The 23,968-nt window shown below is 40.3% G+C and overlaps 1 protein-coding gene across 1 annotated transcript in view; it reads left to right on the top strand.

The window, feature by feature from the left end:
- The first annotated feature begins 6,507 nt into the window (after positions 1–6,507).
- The window catches only part of DPYS (dihydropyrimidinase), a 31,019-nt gene continuing 13,558 nt past the window's right edge, over positions 6,508–23,968 (top strand). The window contains exons 1-6 of the mRNA XM_040063905.2: positions 6,508–6,791; positions 10,020–10,178; positions 12,335–12,514; positions 13,370–13,559; positions 20,242–20,398; positions 21,366–21,507. Coding sequence (XP_039919839.1) covers positions 6,522–6,791; positions 10,020–10,178; positions 12,335–12,514; positions 13,370–13,559; positions 20,242–20,398; positions 21,366–21,507 — 1,098 coding nt within the window. The 5' untranslated portion in view covers positions 6,508–6,521. The remainder of the gene's footprint in view (positions 6,792–10,019; positions 10,179–12,334; positions 12,515–13,369; positions 13,560–20,241; positions 20,399–21,365; positions 21,508–23,968) is intronic.

Here is a 23,968-nt window from a genome sequence, read left to right on the forward strand (position 1 = left end):
TGAACTTCAGATGGTGCATGGGCTTGTTTTGTTACCAAAGTAAAGTTCATTTTCAGTGCAAGTTCAGCAAGTGTTGCTGATATCTCTTCTTTCAAAACAGGTTGCTGGAGCGGATGCTGGAATTAGTTACTGTATTATGTGTTCCACTTTCCGCCCAAATGCCAAAGCATGAACTTGTGCCAAAGCTTGGATTCAGTCCAGGGAAATCAAGTTCATGTTGGGACACAAATACTGTTTCAGTGAAGTTTATATATTAAATACTTGCTGCAGATCAAATCATGGCTTTTCCTGTTGGGATGAGGTTTTGCTTCCTTTCTGACAAGTGAGTGTTTTATTATCCTACATATATCTCCAGATATTCAGCTGTAACAGTTGTTCCTGAGGAAGTGTTGCACATTTTCCATAAGTCTTGGTTTCTGTCAAAAGTTTTAATCTTCTCCAGTTGTAATGAAGCTTTTTGTAAAGTGTTTTGTCAGTTTGTGGGGTTTATTTGACTGTATCTCTTTTCTTCCTCCTTTGTGAGTTTCTGAAAATAAGCAATTGGTAACTGAATTCCTCCAGGACATCAGCTACAACTCAAGTGCCCAAAATGGGGTGTGGTTCTGAAAGGACCAGGGAGAAGTCTATCTTGTCCCTTTGCCAAGTCACCAAAAATATATAGAGGTAAGCAGATTAATAGTTAAAATTCTTTCCCTTCTATCCTCCACTGGGATTTCATTGTTGTAGTTAGCTTTTCCTTCATCCAAATAAATTAAAGTCCATGATTATTGGACTGATACAGACAAGTTTTATAGCACAACATTCATGTCAATATGTCTAGATGAGGTTTCTGTTCAAATGCAGTATCCACTATCTGGGGAGTAGTGACTTGGGGGAAGAGACTGTAGTATTCACTAAACTGACGTATTATCTAAAAATTCAGATGGACAAGACTCCCCACGTCATTGATGGAAGAAATAAGAGACGTGACTTTGAGCATTTTGAGAAAGGGCATTTACAGTAAACAAAGTTTCTTTGTGAATATCCAGGTACAAATTAGTGTTTGTGATATTTTTACATGCACACTGAAATCCAGCAGAACAGTTTAGCTTCCAGTGTAAATTTCTTCTGGTTGCAGGAAAAATCTCCAACTTGCATCCTGTTATCAAAGGACCAACTAAAATACTCAAATGCAAGTGAAGTTTTTCAAGTTGAGATTTTTTTTCAGATCACAGTTACCCTGTATGCTGCTTGTGCAGGAAAGAAATAGGCGGAAAACACAAGAAAAAAAAAAAAAAAAAGATGAAAAGATGAGTCACTGGATTTTGAATTTTAATTTTTGAAAGGTTGTAGTAAAGCAGACTAGCAATTCTTAAGGAATATAACTGTATTACATTGCGCAAAGGATTTTTTTTTTTTCTGAGACAAACAATTGCAAGAGGCCTTCCCAAAAATAAGTCATAAGGGGTAGGACATGTAAAATCAGGAATATGTAAGAGAAAGAAAGGACTTAAAATTCAGTGTGGACTTCCTAACAATAAGGGTTTCTTATGCAAAATGTAAAGGACGAAGAAATAAATTCATTTTAAAGAATAAGGACACGGTCCCTGAAATAAGCATACATAGTGCATATTATCTAACAGAGACAGATGTCTGAATTCATAGCAGAAATCTCAGCATTGTTGACTTGTGATACAGAGATTTAGTAGTATTGCATTTGTACCTTTGCAATGAAATAATTGTGCATTTCATGATGAAGGTATGCCAACAGAAATTAAGAAATAGGTTATCTGCTTCTCCGGGTGTATAACATTGAGGAAAAACAACTGGTAAAATATGTTGGTTTAAATATATTGTCTTTTCCTGTGATTAGTTAAGAACCACCTTGAACAGCCACAGTTGGAGGAAGAAGTTCTGGTGCACCAGAGGAAAAAGAGGAGCAATATACAGGATAGTGAGGAATGTAATAAACTGACATCATATTTCTGCAATGGCATGGCAAAAACTAGAGATGTTCGGTTTTGCTTTCTCTCATACGTGTTGGCCAGCACTTGCAGTTCTGACTTTGTGTTCCTTCAATAGAAGTTGAGTTTGAGAGTCGGAGAAAATAGAAATAATATTTTGCAGTGGTTTTTTAGGTAATGCATTGATAAAAATAATGGTTTCCAAAGATAACTGATCCCTGTGCATTTGTGTTTATGTTTCCTGGAGTTTAGAAAAATCCCACCTAAGAACTTAGTTTCTTTGACTGAAATTATACACCGGGAAGTAACTGACAGATATGATGAGTTTTTTGGGTTTTTTTCCCCAGAGCATTGTGAGACTTAGACCTTCACTGCCTGAGTCAAACTGTCCCACCCATATTTAGGAAGTGGACTTTTTATTGGACCCTTATTGAGCCAATGAATAGTGAAAAGAGCAAAGAGCACAGTATGAGGGTGTGCTGGATTCCTGGTTATTCTGTTTATTGGTTGTACTATCTGTGGTTCACCATTTGTGTTAATCAAAGGGGAGGAGGCAGGTGGCCTTACAAAAATGAGAGAACAGTCACTACTTATTGTTGCTGTATAAAGGCAGGATGGTCTTCAGCACACACATACCTTTGGCTACCTTCCTTTGTGTCACAGGTGTGGGACCCAAGGCTGGGTGCTAATGGGCTCCATCACTGCTAACGTATTTGGGGGAAGACTGGCACTAGGATCTTGGATGTAAATATGTGCTCCCGTATTTAGGAGAGCATATTTATAACAATTCAGGTGATGTGGAACTAGAGGATTGAACTCCTTTCTTGAGTGTTCTTTAGCTTTGTTTTATTATAGAAAACCATGGGGCGTGCTCGCTAGTTTTGGAAATCTTTTGCAGCTGAAGAAGGCTTTAGAGATTAGGTTCTGAAAGGAAAGATAACCATTCTTTCCTTTCTTCAAATCCAGAGTGCACCTCAAATTGACACATTTTTGTACAAATTCTCCAAAACCTAGTGCTTTTTCCATCATCACTGAAGATTGTTGGTACCATTTTTGTTAATTTTCTCACATTGTCAATGTGGTTCATGACCACATTCATGTCTTTCTTCCTTGGAGGAAAGTTGTCAAAAATAAATTATATTATTAATAGCACATCTTCATTAGTTGACCTTTCTTCCCACGGCTCATTATCAATCTCTAGTTTCCTTCACAAAATGTCTCTGTTCAAAAGCCTATTTGTGTGCTACTCCTGCGCTTTGAGATACATTTCAGCTTCACCAACTTTAATTTGAAGGTTAATGCCAGTAAGAGTCCTGGAGTTCAGAAAAAGCTGAAGACTCTGTGATAATAGAAGAGCTTCACAGCACTAGGTTATGGTAAGAAAAATGTGAAGTTGAAGCAAAGGGAAGATAACAGTAAGGTGTGATAATTAAAGGAGAAGTTTAAAATTAATAGTATTTTATATGAGGGACATAGCAGTTAAAGGTTCCAGGATGAAGAGAGTGAGAGTATGTGTGTCTCAGAAGACTTTAAACTGATTGTGGCTGCATTATAATGGCTTTTAGAAGAGGTCCTCAAGTCTGCTGGATGTTCCAAACTTCAGTCCTTTGTTTCTTGCAAACTTTTTCCTAAATTTGCTACATTATTTTCATTTGTTAAATCAAAGATATGGATTGTATTTCCTTCAGGGTTGTCCAAGTGGAATCAGTTAATCATTAGAGAAACCTCTTGTGATTGCACTTCTCTGATAGCTACACTAAACAAGACACTCCATGTTTAGATTTCTAGGATATTTGCTTTGCTAGACACAAAATCATTAGCATACGATTCTACTTCAGATTTTTGAGCTTGGGAAGACTTTTGCAATGGGTCTCAAATTGAGCTGTTGTGTAACATTTTAGAATCAGTAAACGTTGCCTAACAGGAAACTTCTCTGCGGGATTGTGGTTTAAGCCCAGCTGGTATCTGATTACTGCACAGCCACTCACTCCATCGGTTTGGAAGGGTGATAGTGTGAAAACTCATGGGTTTGAGGTAATGACAGCTGCACTTGTGTAAAAATGTAGGGCCAGTTGTCTTCTCTCAGTATTTTAAGTATTATTTCTTTTCCACCAGTGGTATTCCAGGCTGTTTTTTCCAGGAACAGCTGAGCTGTGAAATACTGAATATTTACAAAATATACATAAATGCAACTAATGTGAGATAATCTTTCTGATTCAAGTGGATTAAATAAAAGGGCTGCTTAGACAGTGTCTTGTTATATACCAATACATTATTTAATGTGTTCAAAATCACCTGTGGGATAAATTCAGTTTTCCTAGGCACAGCATTGTAAGATATTAGGTTGCTGATTTGTGGGCAGCTTTGCAATTCTAAGCTGGGCATGAAGTTGCAGATAGGAAGGTTTAGGCATTTAAGAATAGGATCCACAAAGTCTAAATTATCCAGGAGGAAATCAGAGGAAGGGAAAAAGAGTTCAAGCCTGTTCTTGTTCAGAAACAGCCAAAGTAGGATTTTGAGCTGTGCTACTCTTCCTGCATTTATGTATCAAAATTGCCTCAGCTCTTTCCTGTACAACACACACAAAGAGGGAACGGGATATCCTAATGCATGCTACAATCTGCTGTAATGTGGCTGATATGCCTTCAGATCTTCCTCTCCCAATTTGGTGGAAGGATTTGAGCAGTACCAGTTTATGACTGCCCAACAGCCTACTCAGAGATGACTATCTAGGTCTGTTGTGTCGAAACTCCTTTCATAGAAAATACTAAGTATTCATTGGGCAGGGAGAAGTAACAAGAAAGTGGCTATATCAGGTTGGCAGTTCAGGTACTGGAGTGGTACTGAAACTTTAGGTTGAAGTCTCTGCCAATAAATTCTGCAAAATCTTTTGATGCTGTTCTACATCAAATCATTAAATATCCATTGAGGTGAGCATAGGAGCTTGACTGCTATAACCCCCCATGACCGCACATGATCAAATGAACCTCTGACTTTGCTACCCCCTCTCCTCACTTAACAAAGGTCACTTAATTTATGCAAAGTGAAACTGTTTTTCCAAATGGGATTTGACCTGTTCTGCTGCTGTGTCCGGTTATGAATCCCAGTGGGCTACCCTGTTGCACAAAGGTAAGACAAGATACTTCGTGATGGGCAGATAGGCAAATGTATGGTAATGCTCTCCTACCCATCATGAGGGAAGGAACAAATGTGACATGCTGATGGGAAGTGAGTTTTTCCCAAATCTTGTGTCCTTTGTCTAAATGGCTTTTTGGTACCCTGTGTGTATGTGTGTGTGTGTGTGTACCCTCTCACAACCCTCAGAGGCAATGTTCTGTCTTGCTAAATCATCACCACTGAACTGGAATAGGTGAGGGGATGAAGATGCAAGTGCTCAGCAGATTTAGGGACACATTTGAGCAGTCGTGTCACTGCTGAGTATGTAAGTCCAGGGTTACAGGAGGAAAGAAGTTGGAAAATGCCATAGAAGCTAGTGCCTCTGAGATGGTACAGAGCAGGTCTTTCATCTTCTGCTCCAAACTTTTAGCTCATTTTCCAGTTGTCTTCATTTTGCTTTCCCACCTCTTTTTCAAGGTCTTTGTTCTGAAACACAGACAAGCCGCATCTTGTCAAGGTCACACCAGCCTTGTGGGAGACCTACTGCAGAAGATCCTGACTTTCCCCTGGCCCTTGGGAAGGGCTCCCCGGGACAGGGGGATTGAGGGGGCCAGCATGGCCTGGGGCTGCAGCCGGGGCCGGCAGTGGCTGTGTGGGCAGCAGTGTGGGGGGAGAGGCAGCATGGGCCGGTCCATGGGGCAGATGGAGCAGGGCATCAGATACTGAAATGTGATTTTCACGTGGATGTTGGCATGCACCCCGGCTTCCCCTTCAGACCAGAGTGCTGTCCATGTAGTGTCACTGCAAGGGCAGGGGGGAACTCTGTTTGGATCCTGAGGGTGGTGTGTCCCAAATCCTTCGAGAAACAGCTTGAGAGCAGTGTGGACCCCAGCATCTCCACCGAGAAGGGTGCGACACTTGGATCACCAGAGTGCTGCACTCTGCCTTTCCCTCTGCATGGGCTGGACCCACAGGCTGCAGGAAGCTCAGGTCACCCCTGGGCTCTCTGGCTTCTTCTGTGGAGACCTCAGGTCACCCTTGGTTTCCTCAAATGTGGCTGCAAAGAGCTTAGTTTGCTTTTGGGCATCACAAGGTGATAAAACAGCCACATTTTCAAAGCAGCTCAGCAAGTTGCAGACCCCCAGGTGCACAGGGAAGGCTGGAGCAAGTGCCCTGAGAACCCCCCCGAGTCTCTGAAAGCATTTCTCTTTGTCCAGGCAGAGTCGGGAGCAGAAAGGGTCCAGTGCCAGCACTCGGCTCCCATCCATGTCACTGGGCTGCACGGGAGGTGGAGCTGCCCGGGGCAGAGGGGGCAGTTCCTCCAGTGTCTGGTTAAAGAGCGTGGTGTGGTGTGTGTTTAAGGCCATTTGGAGATAACTGCTGCTCTGGGAGGAGGGGGCAGTAAAGTACTCTGAGGCAAGAGCAACTTTCTGATCTGAGGCCTCACTCTCAGTTGCTGGCATGCCACCCCAAGCCCAGGCTCGGCAGAGACTTCTGATCAAAGGGGGCAAAGTTGTGAATGATGACCTCTCTGTGGTGGCTGATGTGTACGTGGAAGATGGAGTGGTGCAGCAGATGGGACCAAACCTAAACCTGGAGCACTCCACTGGACTTCTTGTGCTGGATGCGACCAACAAGCTGGTGATCCCTGGGGGCATTGATACTCACACACACATGGAGTTCCCTTTCATGGGTAGCAGGTCAAAAGATGACTTCTATACTGGAACCAAGGTGGGTGCACATGTGCACATCTGTGTGTGCATCTGGGCTTTCTCAGAGAGGGATGTTTGCTGGTCATCCAGTATTACTTCTAAAAGTGAGAATAGAGTGTGAATCAGGCATGGCCAATTGCTCCTGTCCTTTTGACTGGGACATTGTCATAAAGCAGTTGGGGTACTCAGAGGTCCCCCCTCAACCAGTATTTCTTGGACTCCTTCAGAAACTATTGTGATTGTGGGCGTGAAGTGAGGCATGCATTTACCCTGGCTGTCAGCATGCAGACTTACAACCTGCTTTGGTACATGCATCAAGCTTCATACTTTTCTGAGCAAAGGTTAACTGAAGCAACAGTTTAATTCTCCAGTGCTGTTTGAGCAGTTCTGTGGTTATCTGATCTTTCCCCTCTGTTAGCATGAGGGAATGCAGGCTTTTCTTCTGTCATTCACTTTGGTGCTTACTGTGTCCCTCAATGAAAGTCCATGTCAAATACACTTTCTAAAAGTACCTAATTTCTCCCAGTTTTACCCTTGGAGTGGAGGTGTTTTCAGCTTTTTAGCTGATCTTTTTATATTCCCTGCATATGAATAGTGTATCAATTACTCATATTGACAGTATTATGCATCATCTCCATACAGTTTCCATAACTAAAATTTTCAAGGCACTTTTCTAAGAGCTCTGTTGTGCAGACTGAAATCCTTTGTTCTCAGAAAGGATCACATCGCCCTGCTTGGCTTGTCTGCTAGCCATCACCTTCTGAGAGACTGTTATACCCAGTTCCTCTCACAGGAGAACTGGGGGTTACTAAAAAGCAGAAAATAAGTTTTTAAGGTTTTCTGAGTGACTCTGAGGTATTTGTAGGACAGGGAAGCTGCAAAACAAAGGCTACATACACAAAACAGGATGTCCAGATAGTCACTTCAGTGCCTACAAGAAGATTCTAGATCCAGCTTAGCAATTCGATGTCAAAAAGTCAGATATTGTGGATGTTCTTAACTCAGGTCAAAGCATGGAAAGTGCTCAGACCTATTCATTATCTGACAAATATTTTGGCAAGAAATTCAGGGCAACAGAGTTATATTCCAACTACTGAGAAATATGCTACAATGATTAGCTAAGATTTACCCATTCAGTTGAATAAGTAAAGGCAGTTCTCTTTGCAGATAGAAGGGGGAAAAATATGTAGGAAATAAAAAGAGACTTCAAGTGGAGTTGTGGAATCCATTACATTTTTTTCTTGAAGTTTATAAATTTTCTTTAAATTGTGTTGAACAAGTAAGTCAGACTTGTTTAAAAATATTTGACAGTTTGAACAACTTTTCCCAGAGAAAATGTTTTGCTCAATTCATTAGAGATTTACAAATACTTGTGTCACTCTCCAAACTTCTCCTTTTGCAAAATATACTGACGTATTTACAATTATTTTTCTGATTTCTAAGTGAACAGAAGAAAGAAAGAAAGAGAAAGAAAGAAAGAAAGAGAGTAATTTTTGGAGAAAAAGGAAAAGTAATATAGCATGAGGGACCTGGACAGGCTGCATAGATGGCCCAAGTCCAACAATACAAAGTTTAATAAGTCCAAGTGCTGCATCCTGCACTTTGGCCACAACAATCCCTGCAGCATTACAGGCTGGGGACAGAGCGGCTGGACAGTGCCCAGGCAGAGGGAGACCTTGGGCTGCTGCTTGACAACAGACTGAACGTGAGCCAGTGTGTGCCCAGGTGGCCAAGAAGGCCAATGGCATCCTGGCCTGGATCAGCAACAGTGTGGCCAGCAGGAGCAGGGCAGGGATTGTCCCCTGTGCTGGGCACTGGTGAGGCCACACCTTGAGTGCTGTGTCCAGCTCTGGCCCCTCAGTTGAGGAAGGACATAGAGGTGCTCAAGTGCATCCAGAGAAGGACAATAAGGCTGGTGAAGGGCATGGAACACAAGCCCTGTGAGGCGCAGCTGAGGGAGCTGGGGCTGTTGAGCCTGGGGGAGGCTCAGGGGAGAGCTCACCCCTCTCTACAGCTCCCTGCAAGGAGACTACAGACAGGTTAGGTTTGGCCTCCCAGGCAACCCGCAACAGGCCAAGAGGACAGTCTTAATCTGCGCCAGCAGAAGTTTAGGCTGGACATTAGGCAAAAATTCTTCACAGAAAGAGTGATTGGGCATTGGAATGGGCTGCCCAGGGAGGTGATAGAGTCACCATCCCTGGAGGTGTTTAAAAAAAGACTGGATGTGGCACTTAGTGCCATGGTTTAGTGGATAGGTGGTGTTAGATCATAGGTTAGACTTGAAATAAAGGGTCTTTTCCAACATAGCTAATTCTGTGATTCCCTGATCCTGTGGATTTGAACTGTGAGTATTTTGATGTGAATTGGTTGTTACTGTTTTGCAAAGGGAGGTTGTTCAGAGCAATAGAGAGAATCTCTTTTGCTAATCTGGAAGAAAGCAACAATTTCAACAAAGGAATTTCTCTACTGGATCAGTTTCTTTCAGTCAAGGATCTGGCATCTGAGTGAGTTTTTTCCCCCTCCAAAGGCAAGAAAAGTTGTCCATATGGAAATTATTGGTTAAAAAGCAATTTTTGATCACCATTTATCTATTAAGTAAGGCGTTAGTTTATTTATTTAATTGACAACATTTATGTAGAGGATGTAAGTTCCTCATTCTATTTAAAACCCTCTATACAGTTTTATTAAATTATATCCTGTTATTAATAAAAATGCATTTTTAAACACTTTCAAAATATTTTGGTGTTAGACAAGAGTTTTGAGGTTTCATATTGCATTTTCAAACTCAGTGGTGTTTTTTGCTGTTGCGTATCTGCCCCTTAATACCTGCCTGTCACTTAGGCTTGCTTTCACTACTACATAGGCTCTGAGGAAGCGTGTCTCAAGTTGACCATGCTCTTCTAATACCCTTCTTCAGTGATTCCACACATTTGAGGAAACTCGCTGATGAAAATACACTACAGATACATCTCCAAGTCTTTGATAAGTTTTTGTACACATAAAGAAGCTTCTTCAGCACATGAATTTCACTTGGATTCTCCTGAACACACTTTTGAGAACATTTTTCTCAAAGCAAATGAAATTAATCTCCATAATAATTTTTCAAGTTTGGACTTTACTCAGGGGAATTCCTCAGTGGCTTTTGACTTTTCAGCGTATCCAGATTAATTGGTGTAAGGGAGTTGGAGAGGGTAGGGGAAAATTTGCATTCTTTCTGATCGCTAAATTTTAACTTTCTTCTTTTCAGGCAGCTATAGCAGGAGGAACCACTATGATCATCGACTTTGCCATCCCTCAGAAAGGTTGTTCTCTTACTGAAGCTTTTGATACATGGAAAAGCTGGGCAGACCCTAAAGTCTGCTGTGATTATTCATTGCACGTGGCAGTTACATGGTGGAGCAACAAGGTAGACACAAGAGTTGATTTAAATTCCATAAATTTGTATCACACCTGCTTCAAATTAGTTTTCACATGCTAAATATAGCATGCTGGTTAGTATTTTTGTGAATTAAAAACAACATTTGAAATAGCCCCCTCCCTTCTGAGATTAATGTACTTGAAAAAAGTCTGGAGATGGCCTGTATCTCTAGTCTGGAGATAGCCTGTATCTCTGGATAATACTGCACAAAGTTAAAGGTGGGGATTATGCAAGACCAAGACCAGGCAGGTCAGAAGGGGAAAGACGTGTTTACAATTATTTGGGGTTTTGTTGCTCGAAAACTTGTTATTTTATGCTTCTGATGAGTTTTGGTGGTTTTGCTTGGCTTTTTTTTAATAAGTGTATACATGAAAAATATGGCACTTGACTTACTTTGTAGAGGAAGGCTTCTTTTGCTGGGTGACTGCAGTAATGCCTCCTTAAAGTAAAGCAGGACTGTAGCCAATAGTACATTGAATGTGAAATGATCTAAAAAACCTTTTTTGAATTTACGTATGGGAGAATCCCATTTGCTTAGTGAACGTTTGCTGATAGCCTGAAAGCTTTACTGATAAATTAATTTTTCAGGTTCTTGATATCTATCAGAATAAGGCCCACATTTGACAACATGACTTTGGGTTCCCAGAGAATTATGCATCAGTACACAGATATATTAAGTAAATTATATTTTATATATGAATACTTATTCTGATTTTTTAAATCTAAAATATATGTACTAAAGCCTTCACTCTGCAAACAATACATTTTTGATATTTTGTGTACTAAGTGCTAAAATAGGCTGACCACAAATTCTAACTTGAGACAAAGACATGAAATAAATTCTCCAATGAAATTTAAGTAATGTGTGTTTGAAACAGCCTCAGCAGACAATAGTGGAATTGTACTGACAAATCCAATAAAACTAGGGAGGTGTAAATCAATAAAATGTTCTAGTTTATATTAAGAGTGTAACTGTTTTTAAAGGCTGAGATTAGTAGAAATAGAAAGGTTGGGCATTTTGTAGCTGTTAAGGGTCTGGGTGGAAAAAACTGTTATTTCATGCCCATCTGTTCAGCTCTCATCTCATCAGGATTTGAAGTATTAATTAAAAGCATACATTCTTTACAATGCCTTCTGTTAGTTGTAGTAAATAGTGAACAGGATAAATGACATGCCTCTTTATTTGTGGCAGAGCAGGGCCTTTTGTCAGGTATTGATTTAAAAACTCCCATTCAAGATGTGCTCTCATCCCTCCTCTGGATAACTAAAAGAGATTTCCTTGAGTTTTTTGTGTATCTTACACCTCTTGGGCAGACCCAACCAGATTATTAGATAAAAAGTAATATTTTACTCTTTGAAAGAAATTAATCCCATGGAAACTGTAATAGCATTACAGATTCATGCCAACTACTGTAACCATCATTTTACTGGGAAGGGAGAACCAAAGTTATATAATATAAGTTTCTAGCTAACCAGACGCAAGAAGCCTTCAGATTAAAATATGTGTCTTTCTTTCTTTGTGATGTAATATTTTGCTGGGCTTTGTAGGCTCTAGCAGAAGCAGGGAATTGTAACAAGTAGTGAATACAAAATTTAAAAAAAAAAATTAAAAAAATATAGCAGGCCTAAATTTACCATTTTGGAGCTGTTTTGTTTGACAACAAAATGTTTCAAAAGGCTGTGCATGTTGTTTAGAGTCAGGAAAAGTCTCTAAAAGATGAAATCTTTTCTGTCACTGTTGTTTGCTAGAAGTTGCAGCCCATTTAAGTCCAATTTGAAAAATCAATTTTGCACAAATGTCCATGTTGTGTGAGTTGGACACTGACTGTAATAGTAGAATGGGTGTTTTCAATATCAGGAGGTTTATTTGAAATAAAATTCTTCCTCATTACCTTTGGTAAAAAGCATTCCCTCCTTCAATTAGCTTGTGTTTCCAGTATTTACACTGCAGTACTACTCTTTTATATACTTTGAGAATCAACTTGATACAAGAAGAATAGTTTAAGTCAGTCTTTAAATAGGTGACTTGGGCTATTTGTACTGAACATACATTTTATGGGTAAGTAAAGACTCACCCTTTGTACTTACAATTTCTTTGTTAACAAAATTATTAACATGTAAAATATAACTGCTGTATTTTTCAGGTGAAGCAAGAAATGAAAAGTCTTGTTCAAAACAAAGGTGTTAACTCCTTCAAGATGTTTATGGCCTATAAAGATATATACATGGTTAATGATGAGGAGCTCTATGAAGCCTTTTCCTGCTGTAAGGAACTTGGGGCAGTTGCTCAAGTCCATGCGGAGAATGGGGAACTAATTGCACAGGTGCACATTTTACATTTTGTCCGTCAAAGTCAGGAACACAGATGGTCCTAATCCTAGGTCTCTCCAGACATTGTCAGCTCATGTAACAGAAGCAAATCCAGAAATATGGAGAAAGCTTCAGTGACAGGGCACAGAAGTCTCAACATCCCTCTATGCATGATTAGCTTCACTCCATACTTGCTGCTGCCACCTTGGTACTGTGTGGAGGCACTGAGAGTCCTGAGGCCCTGAGAGTATAACTACACTGGTTATAATCTACATCAGTTATAACTCAAGTGGATGTAATAGAATAGTTTCTTCAACTATTCCAGTCAACAGCGCTTTGATTCTGCCCCAGGTCCTGTAATTGAAATTAATTAATTGCTAAATAATTTCAAATCAGCAGATCTTAAATTCCTGGAACACAGTAGGGACAAAACCTTCTGCCTCTTATAAGCTTTGGAGTTTTCAGAGGCTCTGGATATGCATCTTTGTACTTAGTAAGGATATTTCCTTTTTCCCCTCCAATGAGGGTTAGTAGTGCCATTGGACATCATTTGCCATGATATTTAAATGTACCTATTGAGAGAGGGGTAGGGTTTTCAAGAGCAGTGATTTAATCCTGCAAGCCAGTGAAGTGTGTTCTCTGAATTTGCTTATATCTCAGCTTTGATACCCAAATCTATTGAGAGATATATTAGATTTCAGATAAAACTACAGTAACTTATTTTGGAAAAAAACCCCCATAACTGCCTAGTTATTTTTCTCCCTGAGCTGGCTGCAATGGCTGGTTCAGAATCCATTTGACTGACAGCATGCTCTTGACACCATAGATACAATTTAACTGACTCTTACATGCTTTTGTGTGGTCTTCAGGGGGCAAAGAAGATGCTGGCAATGGGAATAACTGGCCCTGAGGGTCATGAGCTGTGTCGTCCTGAGGAAGTGGAAGCTGAAGCTACACAAAGAGCGATTACCATAGCAAATGCTGTAAACTGCCCCCTTTATGTAGTCCATGTAATGAGTAAATCTTCAGCAGAGGTGATCAGTAATGCACGAAGAGAAGGTAAACGTCCTAATTCTTTTATGCTTCGACAATGGCATTGGGAGAAGGGTCATGGGAAACCAAACACAACATTACTGTTTTACTTTTCATGGGTGTCATAAGCCTCAGATCATGGGTGAATTTCTTGGAGTGGGATGTCTAAATGGTGTGTGTGGGTGTGTGTGTGTTTTGCCAGGCCCAAGGGGAGCAGTGTGGAAGAACAGCAACCAGAACTGAGACTTTCCCTTCTCCCCAGAGCAAACTTTTTCCTCTTTGTACTGTACCTCCAAGGTCAAAGTGATGGCCAGGACAGCATTATTGCATTAAAAATTATGTGACCAGTTCAAGACAATAGATATTCTACTGTTCTTCTGAGTTTGCTTGCAAGACTTTACCAGATACCTTGATGAGAAATTCTATAACAGAGACCACACCATATTTTTACAGACAGCACCATGATGTGAGAATTACTCCTATTCACTGGGCACTTAAATGTAAGGGTGAAGATGACAGGGTTCTGAAAGCCTTGACTTCCACCAGTGCAGGGTTGCTGAGGTTTGCACTGCAGTATTCACAAATAATTCTGGTCAGCCAAAGGGTCCTGACTTTCCTGACCATCTGTTTGGTAGACTAGAAGCAGCCTGAAGGTGGTAGGTATTCAGGATGTTTTATCTCCTTATCTGTAAGTGAATCCAGAGCAGCACGTGGAACAACAGCACTGTGAGGAGACATTATCAAGGTGGAAGGAGTGGGATAGGAGCCCAAGGTTTGGAGGACCTAAAATTATCTGTCCTCATTATCTTTTTACACTCTTTTTACTATGTTTTTACATCTTTTGCATTTACAGCTTGTTTTCACCTGGCTTGATATGAATTCCATGCAGACCTAAGTTTCTCTGTTTCTTGTCTTTATATAATGCCTACACAGGGGGCATAGATTATTGATATTAAAATGTAGAGTATGAGATCATGATAAAGCAGTGTGACGTCATTGTGCTGATGTAGGTGGATATGTTTATGCACAATATGTATGACCATGACTTCTAGTAAAATTTAGCAAAATTCAAGAAAAATTTAGTAAAATTAGAGTTTGTAAAAGAATTTACCAGAATATGTTTTATTGGCACATTTTCTTGTACTGTGCTATATTGGATTCCTCCACTAGATGACAGTGCTGCCAGGAATGTGGATTATATCCATCGGTTGTTTGTACATTCAGAGGCGTCGTGTGAACATTAACTGCAAAAACCTTTGACAACAGTTGAAATACCCAGATTAAAGATGAAAAACTGGCTGTGAACATAAAAGAGCTAAGACAGTGTTTTAAAATACACTGTTCAAGTAATGAATTTTATGCTGACAGTAAATACTGTAAAACGTTGATAAGGCATGTGTTGTTAGAATAGTCTGCTGTGCCAGTTTGATTACTGAGAATAGATGTATGCTTTTCCAATATGTACTAAGAAAAAATTGGGACAATTGATGCCCATCGTGGTGCAAATTGTATTTTATAGCTTCCTGAGCTGATGCAGTCAAGTTCAGCAATGCTTGTCTTTGTGCATGGTGACATATAACATATCTTCATAATTCATATTGATCTGCATAGAAGTATACTGTTTGGAAAAAAGAAATCAAATCAAAGATTGATTAAAAATTTTCAAAAGATAACTAGAGTACCACAAAGGCAGTTAAAAGAATTGTAGTTTTTAATGAGACTGATCTGTATAAATTTTGGTAATTGGAAATTCACTATTGTTGCTTTCCGTAAACATTATTTTCCTTTTTTCAGTAAAGAGTGGTAATAAAAAGCAAGGAGTTCCAGACAGAAAGATATATTCTCAAAGTATTGTATGAATGACATTAATAAAACTCAAATATTTTCATGAAAGATGTTTAATTTGGACAGGTAAAAAACCACTCTAATGTGAAAGCTGTGTAAACTCTCAAATACTGGAAACCTCTCAAGCATTTGAGATATTCACTCTAAAACAGTTTATTCATCTTTTCAAGATCATTTCTCCATGTCTTGATGCTGGCTTCCTGCTGTTCACAATTGTGGAATTTTTCATGTTCTTTTCCAAGCACTTAGCATGAAATACAAAGTGTGTGTGCATATTCATTCCTGCCCACATCAGAGGAAGATTGATATCCCTTCCAATTTCATCACTGACCTCAGAAGGGGAAAAAGGGATCTTCAGTGAGTGAAATCTATTTTCTGGTTGACAGTGTGATACCAGAATTGAAGCATTGACTCTCAAATTCTATGGGATAGTGATTTTCCTAGTCAAAAATGTAAGTCAGAGCCCAATTCTTCCTTGTCCCTCATTTAGCTATACAAGGTGAGAGCTAACATTAGAGGCTGATGACTTGATGGAGCTTGGTCAAGACAGTAGGCATAATTCTGTTGTCTTCAGTGAGCTACTGCTCAGACCTTGAAGGTTAAGATCAGTCATACACACTGTAAAGGAACACCAGTTCTTATTCTAGATTAAGCAAACTTTAAGAGGAGGAGGTGAGCTAAAGTCTTTCCTTCACTCTTCCATACTAGAGTTCACCACCCATGTCTGCTCTGATCACCAGCAACACCACTTAAGGAAGGAAACCTCCAGATTATAGCAGCACGTTTTTCATGTACATCTGTAATAGCTGCTGAATATTCAATGGGAAGCCCAAAATTCCACGTTGTGACCATTGTTGGAAATGGACAACCTAACTCATGCCCCCATCCTGTCCTTTTTGAGGAGCCCTACCAGCCTGTTTGCCAAAAGCAGTGGTTCATCTGTTCTCCACTGAGAGGGTCAGCACCTCTCTGTGAGAACTGTCCTTGCTTATCTTGGTGAGCTGTTTCTTCATCCCTGTGCAAAACATAGCCCTGAATCTTGACAGAGTAGGTAGAGGAACTGTATTCTTCTACAGAAGGGCAGTCTGACTGTGCATGATACTCTCATTCCCTTAAGTGGGAGGACAAAAGGGATTCTCTTCCTGCTATTGTGTAAAATCTTCTCTCCAATGAGAATAAAAGGCTGTAGAGCTCTGGTGTGAGGCAGTGCAGAACCTTCTCCGTGTTAGGATTACCTGATATGAATTACTGGGGAAAATTAATGTGGCATTGTCACCTATTCCTGCCACCAGAAATGCATATGGAGAGAGCAAGGCTAATAAAATGTGATTTAGGGGTACATGATTTATACTGTCTCCCCCTAAAAAATGCTTCCAATCTACGATAAATCTCAGCTAAAGCTGGTAGACCATAGAATCATAGAATAGGTTGGAAGGGACCTTAAAGGTCATCCAGTGTGATGAATAAAGGCCCTGTGCCTTTCATCATTTAATGTGCTGCCACAGCCAGGAAAATGGGACTTTCTAGTGGACACCTGGAGAGCACAATCTTACTGAAAAAGTAATTTAAAAAAAAAAAAATCTCTTTTTTTAAAGAGTGCATACAAAAATATGTCCTTGGCCAAATTCTAAGAAGCTCACTTAGGCTTACAAGATTGGTTCCTACCAACAGTCACGGGTTATGTCTCTTCGTAGTGAGAGGAAAGGCATGTCCATTGCTGAGCGAATATAAGCTCTCAAGCTGATTCTGACCACAGGAATGCAACTAAAAATGTCAGCTTTTTAGCTATCTCATGCAGGACAGCTCAGGTCCAGACTGTATATAGCCTAATGGACGCAATGCTATCCCTGATTCGATAAACCCTGCCTTGCAGTTCTGCTCCTTTCGGGGCATAGCTTGTGAGTATCTTTGCACCACATGACCTTATCTTGAGTGCTTCTAGAACGTCTGCTAGAATAAGAATATATGGACCCGTTTTTCAAATCTGTAAATGTTGGTGTTTATCAGTATTGCAACTCTTTTTGAGTTCAAGCACGTGGTAAAAGAAATTGCAATTGAATGCTCTTGTTTTTGATGAAGTAATCTATTAAAAATAGCTCTGGCTAGCCAGTTTGGGCATCTGATAAAAAAAGTCACCAAATACACAGCTATTTAGCAGCTGCTCAGAGGTGTCAGGAAGGCCAAACAGCAGATCATCTGGTGGTTCCTTGGTTTCATTGGATGCTGGAAAACATAACAATTTGAAAGACGTGATTTATTCCTGCATTACTTCATTTTTTGCGTATAGTCAGAAGCCAATACAGCTAGAAGAGCCTTAATGCAGAATTTCCTTGTTACCGGTTGAGATAAAAGAGCCTTAATGCAGAATTTTCTTTTTAATAAGTTTAAAGCAGAATCCTGATATTATTTTATCCTTCAGTCTGGCTAGTCATGGCCTAAATGAAATGCAAGAAATTGCACGTTCAGCAGAACTGTCCAGAGGTATTCTGTTGAAATTGCAGTGTTCAAAAAGCACTTGAGGGAATAACTTCTACTCCTCCCCACTCATGAGAACAAAGGGAACTGGTCAGTTCAAACTCTGACCGCAGAAATACTGTCATCAGCTATGGTACATGAGTTAGAATCAGTTCAGCATATCCAACTGAGAGCTTGGAAACGTCTTTTCATTTTCATGTTGTGAACCTATAATGAGAAAATTTTTTTCTTATTATTCTCTGAAGTATTTATGAAGCAAAAAAATTATTATTTTCCTGCAATTTTAACTTAATAATTTGTGACTATGTCCTAATGATTCACAGCTCAGGTTTACCTTGGATGAAAGCTTCTTTGGCTTGTTTAAATGCAGTAGGAGAGACACAAACCACACTTCCCTCTCCCTCCCCTTTCTGGCAGCTCTTCCCTCTCCCTCCCCTTTCTGGTAGCTTTGATAATGAAAAATTTGTCAAAAGACTAATAGGTAAATATGACAGGTTGGTTATATATACCAGACCTTCTCTATATACATCAGGATTGGTGGCAGCCTACCCCCAAATACAGTGTTTGGAGTTGGCCAGGGAGGGTCAAGAGTTCCTGCAAAAGTCAGGGAAGACCCTGAACTAAAGTGAATCAGCTTTCAGCCTAATTTCATCCATTCTCCTGGTTTTATTCATGTTTCTTCTTAGGTTTCATCATTCAGCTATGAATTAAGAAAACACTAATCTGCTCAAATCTCCTTATCAATGAGTGGACATATCACTTTCATGCATGGCCTCATAGTCAGTGCTTTTGAGTTTGAAAAATAAGATGCAAAACATCCCCAGTAAATAACTGACAAAGTCATGTTTTCAAGTCTGAAAAATCGTGGTTTCCCCCTGAGCCCAAGTATTAATCTATAACATACGTAGATAGATGGGACTGAGAACTTTGAATGCTCCCAGCCAAAGCATCCATATGAGACAAGAACATTCAGCATGTCAGAGCATGCTGAGGTGATTGTAGGAAATTAGCAATGCTAATTGGGAGTCCTTAGGCTGTGGACAAAGTTGTACTAGGTAGTACTTGGAATAAATGTACAATACAGTAACACCAAAGCAAACCTTGGCACCATGTAGAAATCAAATTGTATGAGGCCTTTTTGCAAATCTAGCACCAAAGATTTCAGGAATGGCACTAGTACAATGAGAAACGTGGCTCCCTATGCCAGTGCAGGGGTTACAGTCCAGTAACTCACAGAAGTAGCAGTCTAATGTACAGAGAGAAAGCTGCAAAGCTTTGCTTTTTGTTTCCCAGCAGTACCAGGACTGTGTGACATACACACAAAAAGTCAGAGAAAGGTCACAGCCTTGTATCACCAAGCAATCACCAGCTGTGGCCCTGCTGGGGCAATGCAGTGATGGTTCTAATAAAAACGGTGCCTGGAGTGAAATCTGGCCTCCAAAGCAAAATACCCACTGTCTGCAGGGGTCAGGGGAGGGAGAAGGCTTTTGCTGGGACCCAGCAGAGGCTGCCTTTGACCAGCATTCACCAGCCTCTGAGTGGGTGTGGAAGGTCCCAGCTCATTCTGGTTCTTTAGTGACCACTGCAGTTGGAGGCACTACCACCTGTCAGCTACAGAAATGCAAAGTGTCTGGACCACTCGCTCAGGAATGAAACATCTTGTTCTGATGAGTTTCAAACCCATGTTTTACCAGGAGAAAAAAGTAGTTAAAATCTGCTAGCCTTGTCCAAAGGCTAACAGCTCATCTGTGTTGGTGTCCTCTTCTGAGGAAAATAGGATAATGTGCAGCAAAGGACAAAATTGGATCAAAATTTCAGAAATAACTTTTAAAATTAAGTTATTTATAGCTTTTGATTTGGGAAATCTTTCTATACTTTCTGGTTTATGCCTCCTGCCATATTGTTCTTCCTGGCATAATTATAGACTGACAATTAAAAGTGCCACCTTGCAAAGTCTGTGTGCTGTATATATTAGCTTACACTGTTATGTAGTCAGTAATTTCAGAGCACTAAGCAGGTGCTACCAAGTACATGAATTTTAAACGTAATTAATGCAACTGAGGACTGTGTTCCTTTTGAAATCTCAATCACATTCCTAGTAAACAATGTGTAAAACCCATTATAGTATATCTGTCAACAATTTAATTAAAAAACTTGCCCAAGCAATGTTCTTAGGAGGAAATATATTGGGAAATCACTAGCAGAATATTCAGAACAAAGATGCTGTGTTATACCTTAGTTTATTATGTCCTTCCAAAAGTTGTTGTTTAATTTGAAAAACTCATTCAAATTTAAATTCATTGTTACCAAAAAGATCCTCAACAGAGGAAATACAAGTTATGCATTTTTATGTTGTTTGACTATAATATCTTTGCTTTACATTTTTCAGGAAAGGTGGTTTATGGGGAGCCTATTGCTGCAAGTCTTGGCACCGATGGCACCAACTACTGGAATAAAGACTGGGCTCATGCTGCAGCATATGTGATGGGACCTCCACTGAGACCAGATCCATCTACTCCTGGTTTCCTCATGAACTTACTGGCCAAGTAAGCAGATGAACCAACAGTGACCGCTGATACCCAAATGCACAGAAAATTTTGGCAGGAGTACATAGTAACAGGCTGATGCTCTGGAGGTTTTCTAAATACGGAATGTTACATCATGAGAAAGAAGAAATAGAAGATGAAATCAGAGATTGAAAAAAAAAAAAATCTGTTTTCATATTTTATTTCTCCATACTCTTATAGCCTTCTGTCCACATTTGATTTTTTTCAGTAAGTCTTGCTTTGCTCATACCACAGCAAAAACTGTAGCATGACCAGTAAGGCTGTAAGCCAGTGGGAAATGTGTAAAAGATGAGGTCACAGCTAGATTTTCTGGGGTTTGTTGTCAGCTGCCTTTTTCACTTAAAATTCAACTACTGCACAAAAACCAAGCCTGCTAACTTCTGAAGTTACATATAAGGTATCCACTTTATAACATCTACTTCCGAACAAAGTAGATAAAAAAGTGTCTTTCAAATACCTGCACTTAACAAGATGTGTGGTTTGCTGGTATTTCGTTACCAATGAAGGTTAAACAAAAGCTTGAATTTGACCAAAGAGCATGTAAAGGTATGCCTGAACACTGGCTAACTGTCGTGCAGATCCGTAGTAATTTCAGAAGTCATATGGAGTGACATAGACTAAAATTGCCTAAAGTGAGGATGAAACCAAGCTGCTTGCTTTGGGCAAAGTGGACAGTCCTCCATTTGTGGGCGTCTTTGACATATCCAGAGCAAAAGTGTCCATGTTGGTGCTTGTTTTATTCTGAGGGGTTTCTGAAGAGGAAACTGCTTTATAGGGCAACTGGCTGTTACTGTGGAGCCAGTCTTGGAGGAAAGGAATGAAGGCAGACTGGCAGGGCATACCAGTGCTTCTTGTGAAGGCTGGATGTCTTGATCTACCCAGGCTTACAGCAGGTTCTCCTCTGTGGTGCATGATCTGATTCATAATGAACTTTGTTTCTCCGCAGTGGTGACCTGTCTGTGACAGGGACTGACAATTGCACCTTTGACATATGCCAGAAAGCTCTGGGCAAAGATGACTTCACAAAAATCCCTAATGGAGTGAATGGTGTGGAGGATAGGATGTCAGTCATATGGGAAAAAGGCGTTGTAAGTATATCAAAATGTCCAAACACAGAAGTAATTTATTTCTCCAACAAAACATAATCTCTCAGCAGTATTAACTCTTCAGATTTCAGATCTGAAGAGTATTAACTCTTCAGATTTATCAAGTGTTGTGGCTGGTTCTGTCCCCGCTCTGGGCAGGAGCTGACCTCCGGCTAGCTCTGGTCAGCACAGCCACAGAAGTTCCCAGTTCGGATGGGCACGCAGGCAATCTTTACGTGCTGGTCGGCTTCTCAGCAGCAGCTGGACCAAATAGTGTCGTGACAGCAACGGCAGTAAGAAGAAAAGGCTGGCTCTCAGCTTTGCAGGTTAAAGATGTTTATTCAGGCCGGGCTGTGGGAAGTCCGCGGCTGGTCCAAACCTCAGGCCAGGGGGGCCAGCAAGCGAGAGAGCAGAGCAGAGCTGAAGAGGATTTGAATCTCCCTCCTCCACCTTATAAGCGGGGAAGGGGTTCAAGGGGGGTTACAACAAGGCAACAAATCCGGGGATTCAGAGGGTAACAAGGTGTGCCCACCCCCAAGCCTCTGACCAACCACCTCCAGAGGAAAGGAATTCCCTCCAGGCTACCTATCACCTGAAGCCCCCTCCCTGAAATTTCACAACCTGGGAGGGCTCCTGGAGTGACAGACAGGCTGCCCCCGAGAGAGGGGGGGCAGAGGGGATGGACACAGATAGGTGGGGGGTGGGATGATTGACACAAAACACCTTATTATACAGAAAACACAAAAGGGTTACAGAAATGGGGATACAGTGAAATGAACCATAACATAAACTTCTTATAAAAACCTAATAATTCTCGCAGCGCCACAAAGTGTGTTTATCATTGGATAACTCATTTGATTAAAAGCTATAACAGTCCTTATTAGCTCTCACTTTATGCTCCTGGAAGATGAAAGAAGATGCTTGATGTTTAAAATATTTCACTAAAAAAATAAATTCTATTGTTTAACAGTAAGGGATTGCTATTGTTTCAGTGGTACTGCAAGTATATTTGAAGCATTTTTTTCAACTCATAAATGAAAATAAAAGGAAAGAGTTGCTTACAGTTTCAACTCTACCAGTTGTGTATTTTTTCTTCTTCGATCTCTCTCAAACTTAGCCATTGGAGGAGTTTCCACAGTGGTGTGCCTATCAACTTCTAATTTATGCTTTAAGAAATGCTTCTCTAATGTGTGGTTCAGTCATGTGGTAAAATGAAATGAGCACCTTCAAGTCCCTCACACTTCAGATTCTGAGTACCAATCAAGAATGGTCAGAGCTTCTCAGAAAATGTCTGATGAGGGGTGAGGTAAGGAAATCTCTCGAGGAATCTGCTAGATGCTAGGTGTTATGATTGCTCTGGCTAATGCAGAACTTATGTTCTAGGAGCTCTAGTTCTTTTAAAGTTCTTTTGCAGTAGTGAGGTCACGTGGATAATGCACTGTGACACCTATTCATTCATCACAGTATAACTACCTACCTCACACACTTGGCATGAATGTGGTTCATGACATCTCTTGTTTATCTGTATTTGGGATTCAGTTCCACCTGGTATGTACAAAACACACACACTTGTGCCTGTACTCTCCTGTGGCACAGCTCTAGTGAGGTTTCTTTTGGTGTAAACAGAAATCTAGCTTGTGGTTCGTATGAAACTGGGACATGAATGTGTTCATTAGTGCTGCTTTTGAACAATGCATCCTGTTGGGAAGGATCATTTTTTAAAAGTTCTTCTTTAAAAGTTCTTGTAATACCCTCCCTTTTTTCACTTGTAAAACATTATACAGCTGTGTGAGTTTTTCTGAACAGCTTTCCTCCCTTCCCACACACTATTACTTAGAAGAGCAGTGTTCACAATTTTCATTGTAGTTTTCATCTCAGATGACTGCTCACAGGCCACCATAAACATGTTTTTGTGACATTCTGATTCCTAGACTTACCTGTGCACAATATTTCTGCCAGTGTAGGTGGCTTTCCAAACAACAGTCATAGAAGCTGGATTAAATTAGTTACACAGCAGTGGACGGTCCCAAGACACATGTATATCCATCGTTATTTACTATTTTGCTAAAATGTCATCTCAACAAATCTGTTTTTTATACTACTTGATTGCTGCATTTACTGATCACTGCCATACTCTGTGTCATTGCTAAAGAAATTTGCAAATCAGTTTTCCTATATTCCAGATTGTACCTTGCCTTGCTGTTATCACCTTCTAGGCTCCCCTTAATACCGTGTCACCATTTTCCAAAACCAAGATCCTCGAGAGATATTATGTTTCCTGAGGAAAATGCTGAGCACAACTACAGATTTAAAGCCAGCTAAAACATTTGATTTTAGTTGACTTGAGGCTGGATCCACAGAGTGTTTGGTTTAAAGTTGTCCTTTTTTTTCTCTTTGTTGTGGGATAAAGTAAGATGAAGTTACTGTATTTAGTGCAGTATACTGTATTATGAGCATCTGAAAC

Source organism: Hirundo rustica, chromosome 1, assembly GCF_015227805.2.
Source record: "Hirundo rustica isolate bHirRus1 chromosome 1, bHirRus1.pri.v3, whole genome shotgun sequence".
Classification (NCBI taxonomy): Eukaryota; Metazoa; Chordata; class Aves; order Passeriformes; family Hirundinidae; genus Hirundo; species Hirundo rustica.